Source organism: Heterodontus francisci, chromosome 10, assembly GCF_036365525.1.
Source record: "Heterodontus francisci isolate sHetFra1 chromosome 10, sHetFra1.hap1, whole genome shotgun sequence".
Taxonomy (NCBI): Eukaryota; Metazoa; Chordata; class Chondrichthyes; order Heterodontiformes; family Heterodontidae; genus Heterodontus; species Heterodontus francisci.
Window position 1 is genome coordinate 13,052,024 of NC_090380.1, and position 13,717 is coordinate 13,065,740.

The 13,717-nt window shown below is 44.6% G+C and overlaps 1 protein-coding gene across 2 annotated transcripts in view; it reads right to left on the minus strand.

Annotated features, from left to right (window-relative positions):
- phex (phosphate regulating endopeptidase homolog, X-linked) overlaps nt 1–13,717 on the minus strand; it is a 183,949-nt gene that overhangs the window by 109,273 nt on the left and 60,959 nt on the right. For both annotated transcript variants that reach the window (XM_068040120.1, XM_068040119.1), the window contains exon 4: nt 3,663–3,749. In XM_068040120.1, the coding sequence (XP_067896221.1) occupies nt 3,663–3,749 (87 nt within the window). The remainder of the gene's footprint in view (nt 1–3,662; nt 3,750–13,717) is intronic.

Below are 13,717 nucleotides of genomic sequence, written 5' to 3' on the forward strand. Positions count from 1 at the left end.
GTGCACGTCAATTAAGTCACCCCTCAGCCTCCTCTGTTCTAAGGAAAACAACCCTAGCTTATCAAATCTTTCCTCATAGCTGTAACCTTCCAGCCCTGGCAACATTCTTGTTAATCTTTCTGCACTCTCTCCAGAGTAACTATGTCCTTCCTGTAATGTGGTGACCAGAACTGTACGCAATACTCCAGCTGTGGCCTAACCAGCATTTTATACAGTTCCAGCATGACATCTCTGCTCTTTTGTATTCTATACCTCGGCCAATAAGGGAAAGCATTCCATATGCCTTCTTCACCACTCTATCTATCTGTCCTACCACCTTCAGGGACCTGTGAACATGCACTCCATGGTCTCTCACTTCTTCTACCCCTCTCAATATACTCCTTTTCATTGTGTATTCTCTTGCTTTATTTGCCCTCCCCGAATGCATTATCTCATACTTTTCTGGATTGAATTCCATTTGCCACTTTTCCACCCACTCAACCAAACCATTGATATCATTCTGGAGTCTACAGCTATCCTCTTCACTATCAACTAAACAACCAATTTTTGTGCCATCTGCAAATTTCCCAATCATGCCTCCCACATTTAAGTCCAAATCATTAACATATATCACAAACAGCAAGGGACCCAACACTGAGCCCTGTGGCATGCCACTGAAACAGCTTTCCATTCACAAAAACATCCGTTGACTACTACCCTTTGTTTCCTGTCACTGAGCCAATTTTGGATCAAACCTGCCACCTTCCCCTGTATCCCATGGGCTTTCATTTTACTGACCAGTCTGCCATGTGGGGCCTTGTCAAGTGCCTTACTAAAATCCATGTAGACCACTTCCACTGCATTACCCTCATCAATCCTCCTTGTTACTTCCTCAGAGAATTCAATTAAGTTAGTAAGACATGACCTTCCCTTAACAAATCCATGCTGACTATCCCTGATTAATCCGTGCCTTTCTAAGTGGCAGTTTATCCTGTCCCTCAGAATTGATTCTAACAATTTACCCACCACCGAGGTCAGACTGACTGTCCTATAATTATTTGGCCTATCCCTCGCACCCTTTTCAAACAATGGTATAACGTTCACAGACCTCCAATCGTCTGGTACCTCGCCTGTATCTAGTGAGGATTTGAAAATGATTCCTCCCTGATACAATCCAACCGGCCTGGGTGACTTATCCACTTTCAAGGATATCAGACCCTCTAGCACTTCCTCTCTCATTATGCTCATCATATCTAATATTTCACACTCCTCCTCCTTTACTACAATGTCTGCATCAACCCTCTCCCTTGTGAATATGGAGGAAAAAACTCTAAGAACCCTGCCCAAATCATCTGCATCCACGTGCAAGTTCCCTTGTACATCTCTGATAGGCCCTACCCTTTCCTTAGTTATCCTCTTGCTCTTAATGTACTGATAAAACATCTTTGCGTTTTCCTTGATTTTACCTGATGATATGTTTTCATGTCTTATCTGTGCTTTTCTAATTTCCTTTTTTACTTCATCCCTGCACTTTCTATACTCGTCTAGGCTTTCTAAAGTAGTAAGTATTTTGTGATCATCATAAGCTTTCTTTTTCTGCTTCAGCATACTCTGTAAGCCTAGATAACCAGGGGGCTCTAGATATGGCTGTACCACCTTTTATCGTTGTGGGGACATGCCTAAATTGTGCCCGTAGAATCTCGCTTTTGAATGCTTCCCACTAGTTTGCCACTGATTTTCCTTCAAGTGGCTTCATCCAGTCTACAATCACCAGATCACCTCTCAGTTTCGTAAAATTTGCCTTCCCCCAATTTAGAACTTATCTTTGTCCTTTTCCACGATTATGCTAAAACTAACTGTATTATGATCGCTATCTCCAAAATGGTCACCCACTGCTACTTCATCGACTTGCCCAGCTTCATTACCGAATTACACAATTCTAGAATTGTGCCCCCTCTCGTTGGGCTTATTACGTGTTGGCTAAAAAAGTTCTCTTGAATGCAGTTCACGACCCTTGTTCCCTTTGTGCCCTTCACAATGTTTGTATCCCAATGATATTCGGGTAGTTGAAATCCCCGACTATTATTGCCCTATAGTTTTTACACTCAGAAATTTGCCTACATTTTTGTTCTTCTATCTCCATCTCACTATTTGGGGGTATATAGTACACTCCTAGTAGTGTGGCTGCCCCTTTTTTATTTCTGAGCTCATATGGCCTCATTTGATGATTCATTGAGCATATCATCCCTCCTCACAGCTGTTATTGATTCCTTAACCAGTAATGCTACACCCTCTCCTTTTCTATCCCTCTCTCTATCCTGCCATTCTTGCCCCACTTTAAGCCAAGTTTCCGTTATAGCAACAATATCGTGTTACCATGTGTATCTGTGCCCTCAGTTCATCGGTTTTATTTACTATACTCCTTATATTTAAATAAATGCCTTTTAACACTGCCAAATTCCTGCGCTGCACAATGTTTAACCTTTGCTTCTTCCGTCTTTCAGAGTCACTCGTTAATTTTCTGCCTTCTGTTCCCTGCCCTGAAATTGTCCTATCTAAGACTGCACTCAGGTTCCCATCCCCCTGCCAATCTAGTTTAAACCATCCCAAACAGCGCGAGCAAACCTTCTGCAAGAATATTTGCCCTAGTCCTGTCCAGGTGTAGACCATCTGGTTTGTACAGGTCCCACCTTCCCCAGAACTGGTCCCATTGGCTCAGAAATCTGAAGCCCTCCCTCCTGCACCATCTCTCCAGCCACACATTCATCTGATGTATTTTCCTATTTCTATACTCACCAGCACGTGGACTTGGGAGTAATCCAGAGGTTACTACCCTTGAGGTCCTGCTTGCTAATCTCGTTCCTAACTCTCTAAACTCAGCCTGCAGGACCTCATCCCTCTTTCTTCCTATATCGTTGGTACCAATCTGGACCACGACCTCTGGCTGTGCACCCTCACCTTCCAGAATCGTCTTGCAGGCTTTTCGGGAGAATTACTGCATCAGTAGATCACACTGGATTCTCAGAGGATTATTCATAACAGGTGGCAAAGGATGAGTTGGGTGGCTTCTCTCTTGGCAGGATACACACCAACTGCCCATTCAAATAGTTCAAAATGAAACCAAAAACTCCTGATCACCATAAATCTAGACATGTGACTTATCTGTAAACAACTCCAGATAGTTCCATAGTTCATAAGGCTGTTTACCTAACACGACATGTGATTCCAGTCCCAAGTGTCCTTCCAGTGACCCTTTAAAAAAACCAAGTCCAGCATCTCCTCAGGTATTTTCTATAGTCTTTTAAACACAAGTCCTCAAAAAATATTAATAATGGAAGCACCTGCATGACAATAGTTTTGACCTTGGGTATTTCTGAATGGACTGCTCTCACTGTCTGAAACAATTTCTGTGTCATTTCCCTCACCTTGACTTTTTCTTATTCCAGAGTCAAGGAAATCTTAAGCATCAGAAAGCTTCACGGGTCACTTACAGGAAGTATAAATCATCACCAAGGTCATAGCGTGAATATCTGCACACAAATGGCAACATTTTAAAGAAATTAATGCTTTCATCCAATAGCAGAATTTAATATAAATGAGTTAAGCACCCACACACTGATATTACCAAGGCTAAAGACTCCAGGACTCTTGCACAAATTTGCCAGAACTCACAAATGACTTACTCTCATTCATGCATGACTGGTAAAGTTCCTTTGTTTTTTGTATGACTTCAATGTCCTTTTCTTCATCGATAGGTTTTTCTAACAGCTCTACAGAAAAAAAAAAGAAAATGAATAATGAACAAGAATCAGGGTTCGAGTGTAATGACATCAGAAGCAGATTTAACTAAATCATTTTTCATCGCTCAGGTGACACTGGGAAGTCCAAATGCTTGCTCATCCCTAGACACCCTCACAGAAACTGAATAAATGCTAAGCATTAGGAGTCAACCAAGGAATGTGGGACTGGAGTCACATGAAGGCTCCAGATTGGGTAATGATGACAAGCTCCCTTCCTTGAAGGGGAAATAAGAGGAGAATTTTTTTGTTTAGGCAGCAAGATACGATCTGGATTGCACTGCCTGAAAGGGCGGTGGAAGCAGATTCAATTTTAACTTTTGAAAGGGAATTGAATAATTACTCAAAAAGAAGATAGTAGGGATATGGGGAAAACGCAGGGGAGTGCAGCTAAGTGGATAACTCTTTCAGAAAGCTGGTACAGGCATGATGGGCCGAATGGTTTCTTTCTGTGCTGTGTCATTCCATGATTCTGACCAGGAAATTCCTCCGAAACACAATCGAGAAGTTACTTTTTATTGCAAGGGGGATGGAGAATAAAAGTAGGAAAGTCTTGCTACAATTGTACAGGGGCATTGGTGAGACTCCACCTAGCGTACTGTGTACAGTTTTGGTCTACTTATTTGAGGGATATACTTGCATTGAAGAAGTTCAGAGAAGATTCACTAGGTTGATTCCTGGGATGAAGGGGTTGTCTTATGAGGAAAGGTTGAGCTGGTTGGGCCTATACTCATTGGAGTTTAGAAGAATGAGAGGTGATCTGATTGAAATATATACGATTCTGAGGGGCCTTGACAGGGTAGATGCTGAGAGGATGTTTCCCCTTGTGGAGGAATCTAGAACTAGGGGGTACAGTTTCAAAATAAGGGGTCTCCCTTTTAAGAAGATGAGAAATGTCTTCTCTCAGAGGGTCGTTAATCTTTGGAATTCTCTTCCCCATAGAACAGTGAAGTGTGGGTTATTGAATATACTCAAGGCTGAGTTAGGCAGATTTTGTTCTTACAAGGGAGTCAAGGGTTATGCGTGGCAGGCAGGAAGGAAGGTAGAGTTGAGGCTACAATCAGATCAGCCATGATATTATTGAATAGCAGAGCAGGCTCAAGGGGTTGAATGGCCTACTCCTGCTCCTATTTCTTATGTCAAGAGGAGTGGGTCTTTGGGCCTGCACCTGCAACATCCCTCTCTCCCTCAAGACACCCAGACAATGCCAGTGGAAGGTAACTAGCACGGAGTTGGGGGTGGGATTGCTGGCCTGGACCCAAAAACTCACCCCATTTTCTCTAGGTGCCAGGAAAGCTTTTCTGTGAACACTGTGGCAGTGCTTGGAGTCCCTGTGCTCCACCCCTTACATTAATGGCCTCATGGGAGGGGTTACGCACAGAAGATTTCTGAAGAAAACCATCATGACATGAGGCCCTGTAGCTAAAACCCATTGTATATGAGTCTTGGCAACTATTTGTACAGGAGACATTAACCTGATACTGACATTTATAGGAACATTGGAAAATGAGTCAGCCATACTGCCCTTGATGCCTGTTCTAATCAATCAATTAGACCATGTCTAATCTGCATCTTAACTCTATTAATTGCCCCCTCACCACACTCCACCTTTTTTCCATAACGATCAATATCCTTGCCAAAGGAAAATCTTTCAATCTCAGTTTTGTAGTACTGAGTAAAAGAGCAGGAGTGTGAAATATTAGATATAGACATAATGAGAGAGGAAGGACTAGAGGGTCAGACATCCTTGACAAATCACCAGGGCCAGATGGATTATATCCCAGGTTGTTAAAGGAAGCCAAGGAGGAAATAACGGATGCTCTGAGGATCATCTTCAAATCCTCACTAGATACAGGAGAGGTACCAGATGATTGGAGGTCTGCGATCCTTAAACCATTGTTTAAAAAGGGTGCCAGGGATAAACCAAATAATTATAGGTCGGTCAGTCTGACCTCGGTGGTGGGTAAATTGTTAGAATCTATTCTGAGGGACAGGATAAACCGCCACTTAGAAAGGCACGGATTAATCAGGGATAGTCAGCATGGATTTGTTAAGGGTAGGTCATGTCTTACTAACTTGATTGAATTCTTTGAGGAAGTAACAAGGAGGATTGATGAGGGTAGTGCAGTGGATGTGGTCTACATGGATTTTAGTAAGGCGTTTGACAAGGCCCCACATGTCAGACTGGTCAGTAAAATGAAAGCCCGTGGGATACAGAGGAATGTTGCAAGTTGCATCCAAAATTGGCTCAGTGTACAGGAAGCAAAGGGTAGTAGTTGACAGATGTTTTTGCAAATGGAAAGTGGTTTCCAGTGGCATTCCACAGGGCTCAGTGTTGGGTCCCTTGCTGTTTGTGATATATATTAATGATTTGGACTTAAATGTGGGAGGCATGATTGGGAAATTTGCGGATGGCACAAAAATTGGCCGTATAGTTGATAGTGAAGAGGATAGCTGTAGACTCCAGAATGATATCAATGGTTTGGTTGAGTGGGTGGAAAAGTGGCAAATGGAATTCAATCCAGAGAAGTGTGAGGTAATGCATTTGGGGAGGGCAAATAAAGTGAGGGAATACACAATAAACAGGAGGATATTGAGAGGGGTAGAAGTGAGAGACCTTGGAGTGCATGTTCACAGGTCCCTGAAGGTGGCAGGACAGGTAGATAGAGTGGTGAAGCAGGCATATGGAATGCTTTCCTTTATTGGCCGAGGTATAGAATACAAAAGCAAGGCTGTAATGCTGGAACTGTATAAAATGCTGGTTAGGCCACAGCTGGAGTATTGCGTACAGTTCTGGTCACCACATTATAGGAAGAACATAATTGCTCTGGAGAGAGTACAGAGGAGATTTACAAGAATGTTGCCAGAGCTTGAAAGTTGTAGCTATGAGGAAAGATTGGATAGGCTAAGGTTGTTTTCCTTCGAACAGAGGAGGCTGAGGTGTACAAAATTATGAGGGGCCTAGATAAAGTAGACAGGAAGGACCTGTTTCCCCTAGTGGAGAGGTCAATTAGCAGGGGGTAGAGATTTAAGGTGATTGGTAGAAGGATTAGAGGGGACATGAGGAAAACCTTTTTCACCCAGAGGGTGGTGGGTGTCTGGAATTCACTGCCCAGATCGGTGGTGGAGGCAGAAACCCTCAGCTTATTTAAAAGGTACCTGGACCTGCACCTGAAGTGCTGTAACCTGCAAGGCTATGGACGAGGTGCTGGAAGGTGGGACTAGATTGGGTGGCTAGTTCTCTCAGCTGGTGCAGACACGATGGGCTGAATGGCTTCCTTCTGTGCTGTAACTTGTCTTTTCAGTTGACCTGCAGCCTCTACAGCTTTTGGGGAAGAGAGTTCCAGATTTCAACTACGCTTTTGTAAGAAGTTGTGAGAAGGGCTTCCTGACAACACCCCAAATGACCGAGCTCTAAATTTAAGGTTTTGCCTCCTCATTCTGGTCTGCCCCACCAGTGGAAATAGTTTCTCTCTATCTAATCTATCAGCTCCTTTAATCATCTTAAACACCTCAATTAGATCATAGAAAATAGGAGCAGGAGTAGGCCATTCAGCCCTTTGAACCTTCTCCGCCTTTCATTATGATCATGGCTGATCATCCAACTCAGTAACCTGTTCCCGCTTTCGCCCCATATCCTTTGATCCCTTTAAACCCAAGAGCTATATCTAACTCCTTCTTGAAAACATACAATGTTTTTGGCCTCAACTGCTTTCTGTGGTAGTGAATTTCACAGGCTCACCACTCTCTGGGTGAAGAAATCATTCCCTATCTCATTCCTGAAAGGTTTACCCCATATCCTTAGGCTATGACCCCTGGTTCTGGACTCCCCCACCATCGGGAACATCCTTCCTGCATCTACCCTGTCAAGTCCTGTTAGAATTTTATAGGTTTCTATGAGATCCCCCCTCACTCTTCTGAACTCCAGCGAATATAATCCTAACTGATTCAATTTCTCCTCATTCGTCAGTCCCACCATCCCAGGAATCAGTCTGGTAAACCTTCGCTACACTCCCTCTGTGGCAAGAACATCCTTCCTCAGATAAGGAGACCAAAACTGCACACAATATTCCAGGTGTGGCCACACCAAGGCCCTGTATAATTGCAGCAAGACATCCCTGCTCCTGTACTCGAATCCTCTCGTTATGAAAGCCAACATACCATTTGCCTTTTTTACTGCCTGTTGGACCTGCATGCTTACCCTCAGCGACTGGTGTACGAGAACAGCCAGGTCTCACTGCATATTTCCCTCTCTCAGTTTATAGCCGTTCAGATAATAATCTGCCTTCCTCTTTTTGCTACCAAAGTGGATAACCTCACATTTATCCACATTATACTGTATCTGCCATGCATTTGCCCACTCACTGAACTTGTCCAAATCACCCTGAAGCCTCTCTGCATCCTCCTCACAACTCACCCTCCCACCCAGTTTTGTGTCATCTGCAAATTTGGAGATGTTACATTTAGTTCCTGCATCTAAATCATTAATATATATTGTGAATAGCTGGGGTCCTAACACCGATCCCTGCAGTACTCCACTAGTCACTGCCTGCCATTTGGGAAAAAGACCCAATTATCCCTACTCTTTGTTTCCTGTCTGCCAACCAATTTTCTATCCATCGCAATACACTACCCCCAATCCCATGCGCTTTAATTTTACACGCTAATCTCTTATATGGGACTTTGTCGAAAGCCTTCTGAAAATCCAAATAAACCACATCCACTGGCTCTCCCTCATCGACTCTACTAGTTACATCCTCGAAGAATTCTAGTAGATTTGTCAAGCATGATTTCCCTTTTGTAAATCCATGCTGACTCTGCCCGATTCTACCACTGTTCTCTAAGTGCTCTGCTATAAAATCTTTGATAATGGACTCTAGAATTTTCCCCACTACCGACGTCAGGCTGACTGATCTATAATTCCCTGCCTTCTCTCTACCTCCCTTTTTAAATAGTGGGGTTACATTAGTGACCCTCCAATCTGGTGGAACTGTTCCAGAGTCTATAGAATCTTGGAAGATGACCACCAATGCATCCACTATTTCGAGGGCCACTTCCTTAAGTACTCTGGGATGCAGACCATCAGGCCCTGTGGATCTTTCGGCCTTCAATCCCATCAATTTCCCCAACACCATTTCTCTACTAATACTGATTTCCTTCAGTTCCTCCCTCTCACTAAACCCCGTGTTCCCCAACATTTCTGGTATGATATTTGTGTCCTCCTTTGTGAAGACAAAACAAAAGTATGCATTTAGTTGGTCAGCCATTTCTTTGTTCCCCATAATAAATTCCCCTGTTTCTGAATGTAAGGGACCTACATTTGTCTTCACCAATCTCTTTCTCTTCACATACCTATAGAAACTTTTACAGTCAGTTTCTATGTTCCCCACAAACTTACTCTCGTACTCAATTTTCCCCTTCTTAATCAATCCCTTGGTTCTCCTTTGCTGAATTCTAAACTGCTCCCAATCCTGAGGTCTGTTGTTTTTTCTGGCAAATTTATATGCCTCTTCCTTGGATCTAATGCTATCTCTAATTTCCCTTGGAAGCCATGGTTTGACTACCTTTCCCATTTTTCTTTTGTGCCAGACAGGGATAAACAATTGTTGCAGTTCATCCATGCGCTCTTTGAATGTTTGCCATTGCCAATCCACCGTCATCCCCTTAAGTAACGTTTCCCAATCCATCATAGCTAACTCGTGCCTCATACCTTCGTAGTTTCCTTTACTAAGATTCAGCACCCTAGTCTCAGTATCAACTACGTCACTCTCCATCTTGATGAAGAATTCTATCATATTATGGTCGCTCATCCCCAAGGGGTCTTGCACCACTAGATTGTCAATTATTCCTCCCTCATTACACAATACCCAGTCTAGGATGACCTGTTCTTGAGTTGGTTCCTCAACGTATTGGTCCAGAAAACTATCCCTATACACTCCAAGAATTCCTCCGCTACGTTATTGTGACTAATTTGATTTGCCCAATCTGTATGCAGATTAAAGTCACCCATAATTACAGATGTTCCTTTATCGCATGCATCTCTAATTTCCTGTTTAATGCCATTCCCAACATCACCACTACAGTTTGGGGGTCTATATACAATCCCCACAAATGTTTTTTGCCCCGTAATGTTTCTCAGCTCTACCCATAAAGATTCCACATCATCAGAGCTAATATCTTTCCTCACTATTGTGTTAATTTCCTCTTTAACCAGTAATGCAACTCCACCACCTTTTGATTTTTGTCTGTCCTTCCTAAATACTGAATACCCCTGGATTTTCATTTCCCATCCCTGGTCACCTTGCAGCCATGTCTCCGTAATCCCGACAATATCATACCCGTTTACATCTATTTGCACGATTAATTCATCCACTTTATTGCGAATGCTCCGCGCGTTAAGGTTCAAAGCCTTAAGACTTGTCTTTTTAACGCTACTTGTCCCCTTCCCACTATTTTTCACTGTGGTCTTGTTTGATTCTGGCCCTTGATTTCTCTGCCTATCACTTTTCTTGTTCCCCTCACTGTCTTCTGTTCTTGTCTTTGATTCCCCCTCCTCTGACTCCTTGCAAAGATTCCCATCCCCCTGCCATTTTAGTTTGAACCCTCCCCAACCACTCTAGCAAATAGTCCCCCAAGGACATCAGTCCCAGTCCTGTCCAGGTGTAACCGTCCAGTTTGTACTGGTCCCACCTCCCCCAGAACCGGTCCCAATGCCCCAGGAATCTAAAACCCTCCCCCTCACACCATCTCTTCAGCCACGTATCCATCCGATATATCCTTCTATTTCTCCTCTGACTGGCACGTGGCACTGGTAGTAATCCTGAGATCACTACCTTTGAGGTCCTACTTTTCAACTTACGTCCTAGCTCCCTCTATTCTGCTTTTAGGACCTCATCCTTTTTTTACCTACGTTTTTTGTACCAATGTGTACCACGACCACTGGCTGTTCACCCTCCCCCTTCAGAATGTCTTGTAACTGCTCTGAGACATCCTTGACCCTAGCACCAGGGAGGAAACATACCATCCTGGAGTCTCTTTTACGGCCACAGAAACACCTATCTATTCCCCTTACAATTGAATTCCCTATCACTATTGCACTCCCACACTTTTTACTCCTCCCCTGTGCGGCAGAGCCAACTGTGGTGCAACGAATTAGGCTGTTGCTGCTTTCCCCCGAGAGGCCATTCCCCTCAACCGTATCCAAAGCAGTATATCTGTTTTGCAGGGGAATAGTCACAAGAGATTCCTAAGCTGCCTGCCCGGTCCTCTTGCTCTGCCTAGTGGTCACCCATTCCCTTCCTGCCTGTGGAGTCTGAGCCTGCGGTGTGACCACCTCTCTATATGTGCTATCCATGATACCCTCCACTTCGTGGATGCTCCATAGTGTCCCCAGCTGCTGCTCCAGCTCCGAAACCCAGGCTTCCAGGAGCTGCACCTGGAGACACTTCCTGCACACCTGCTGGTCCCAAGCACCGGAAACGTTCCCGGCTTCTGACATGGAGCACGAGGAACACACCACGGCTTTGAGCTCTTCTGCCATGACTTAACCCTTTAAATTAACCTTTTGGAAGATCTTAATATCAAATAATATCAATTACTCTTGGGCCCTGTTCCCTGGCCCTCATTACGACAGAACGCCCTAAAAAAACACTATTTACTATATATGAAATAAACTTTAAATCTTTCTTACCTTAGATATTTAACCAGCTATTTAGAGCTATTCCCTAACAGCAGTGACTCACCAACCAATCACCTTGCAGCTTTCCTGTGACGTCACTGTTGTTTTTCTTTTTTTTTCAAAACTCCGGTGCGGTGGAAGAGGTCCGACTGCTCTCCGCTCCTGAAGGTAAGTGAAGGCACTGAGCCTCGCGCTGGATTTATCCGCTCCTGGTTCTGGTTGTTTCCACACAGGTCCGACTGCTCTCCGCTCCTGAAGGTAAGTGAAGGCACTGAGCCTCGCGCTGGATTTATCCGCTCCCGGTTCTCGGTGTTTCCACACAGGTCCGACTGCTCTCCGCTCCTGAGGGTAAGTGAAGGCCCCGAGCCTCGCGCTGGATTTATCCGCTCCCGGTTCTGGTTGTTTCCACCCAGGTCCGACTGCTCTCCGCTCCTGAAGGTAAGTGAAGGCCCCGAGCCTCGCGCTGGATTTATCTGCTCCCAGTTCTGGTTGTTTCCACACAGGTCCGACTGCTCTCCTGAAGGTAAGTGAAGGCCCCGAGCCTCGCACTGGATTTATCCGCTCCCAGTTCTGGTTGTTTCCACACAGGTCCGACTGCTCTCCGCTCCTGAAGGTAAGTGAAGGCCTTGAGCCTCGCACTGGATTTATCTGCTCTCGGTTCTCGGTGTTTCCACACAGGTCCGACTGCTCTCCTGAGGGTAAGTGAAGGCCTTGAGCCTCGCACTGGATTTATCCGCTCCCAGTTCTGGTTGTTTCCACACAGGTCCGACTGCTCTCCGCTCCTGAAGGTAAGTGAAGGCCTTGAGCCTTGCGCTGGATTTATCTGCTCCCGGTTCTCGGTGTTTCCACACAGGTCCGATTGCTCTCCTGAGGGTAAGTGAAGGCCCCGAGCTTCGTGCTGGATTTATCCACTCCCAGTTCTGGTTGTTTCCACACAGGTCCGATTGCTCTCTTGAGGGTAAGTGAAGGCCCCAAGCCTCGCGTTGAATTTATCCACTCCCGGTTCTGGTTGTTGCCACACAGGTCCGACTGCTCTCCGCTCCTGAAGGTTAAGATCATCCCTTAATCTTCTACATACAAGGGAATACAAATCTTATCTTTGCAACCTGTCCTCATAATTTAACCATTTTATCTCCAGTAATTTATGCTAATATGGCCAAGCATCCTTTATTTCCATTTGTCAGCCTATGCCATTCAAGATAACCATTACGCTGTGATAAACCAACTTAGCAAACACTTAGCATCCATTTCATTGCTGTGAACACTCCGTATGGTCCTGCTGGAGGTTGATTGTAGGGGAAAGCTCCCTCAATACTTGAGATGATACAGCAAGCATAAATATGAGCACAGGAACAGACAAAGGAGGATAGTGAAAAAAAGCCAGCGAGTCCATCTCTGCTTAGCCTGGCTGTGAGGCACCTTAACCCACCAACTCCCGAGGGAGGGGAAAAAGACAGAAAAATAAACTGGAGACCCAAATCGGAGTGGGGGAGAAAACCTCCCCAAACTCCCTAAAACAGAGAACATAGGTACATGTGATTCATCAGCACATGCACACACTAGCCTGCATTTTCAGATTTGCTGATCCCAATTAGTACCTCTGGGGGCAGATTAAATTGCTGTCTATAGAGACAATGGAGTGATTTTAAACTGGAGGAGTGCATAGGTTTAAGTGGCTGCTAGGAGGCAAAACCTTTCAAACATGCTGGTGACACCGGTTAGAAATCCGACTACTGAAGCCCAAGAGTGCTACAATGAAACATAAAAACATACGAATTAGGATCAGGAGTAGGCCACTCAGCCCCTCGAGCCTGTTCCACCATTCAATAAGTTCATGGCTGATCTGATTGTAACCTCAACTTCACATTCCCATGTACCCCGATAACCTTCCACAAACACCCCCCCCCCCCCCCCCACCCCCCACCACCTTGCTAATCAAAAATCTATCGACCTCTGCCTTTTGAGGAAGAGAGTTCCAAAGACTCACAACCCTCAGAGAAAAATATTCTCATCTGTCTTAAATGGGCGAGTTCTTATTTTTAAATAGTGGCCCCTAGTTCCAGATTCTTCCACAAGAGGAAACATCCTTTACACATCCACCCTGTCAAGACCCCTCAGAATCTTCTATGTTTCAATCAAGTCACCTCTTACTCTCCTAAACTCCAGTGGATACAAACCTAGCCTGTCCAACCTTTCCTTGTAAGACAAGCTGCCCATTCCAGGTATTAGTCTAGCAAACCTTCTCTAAACTGCTTCCAACGCA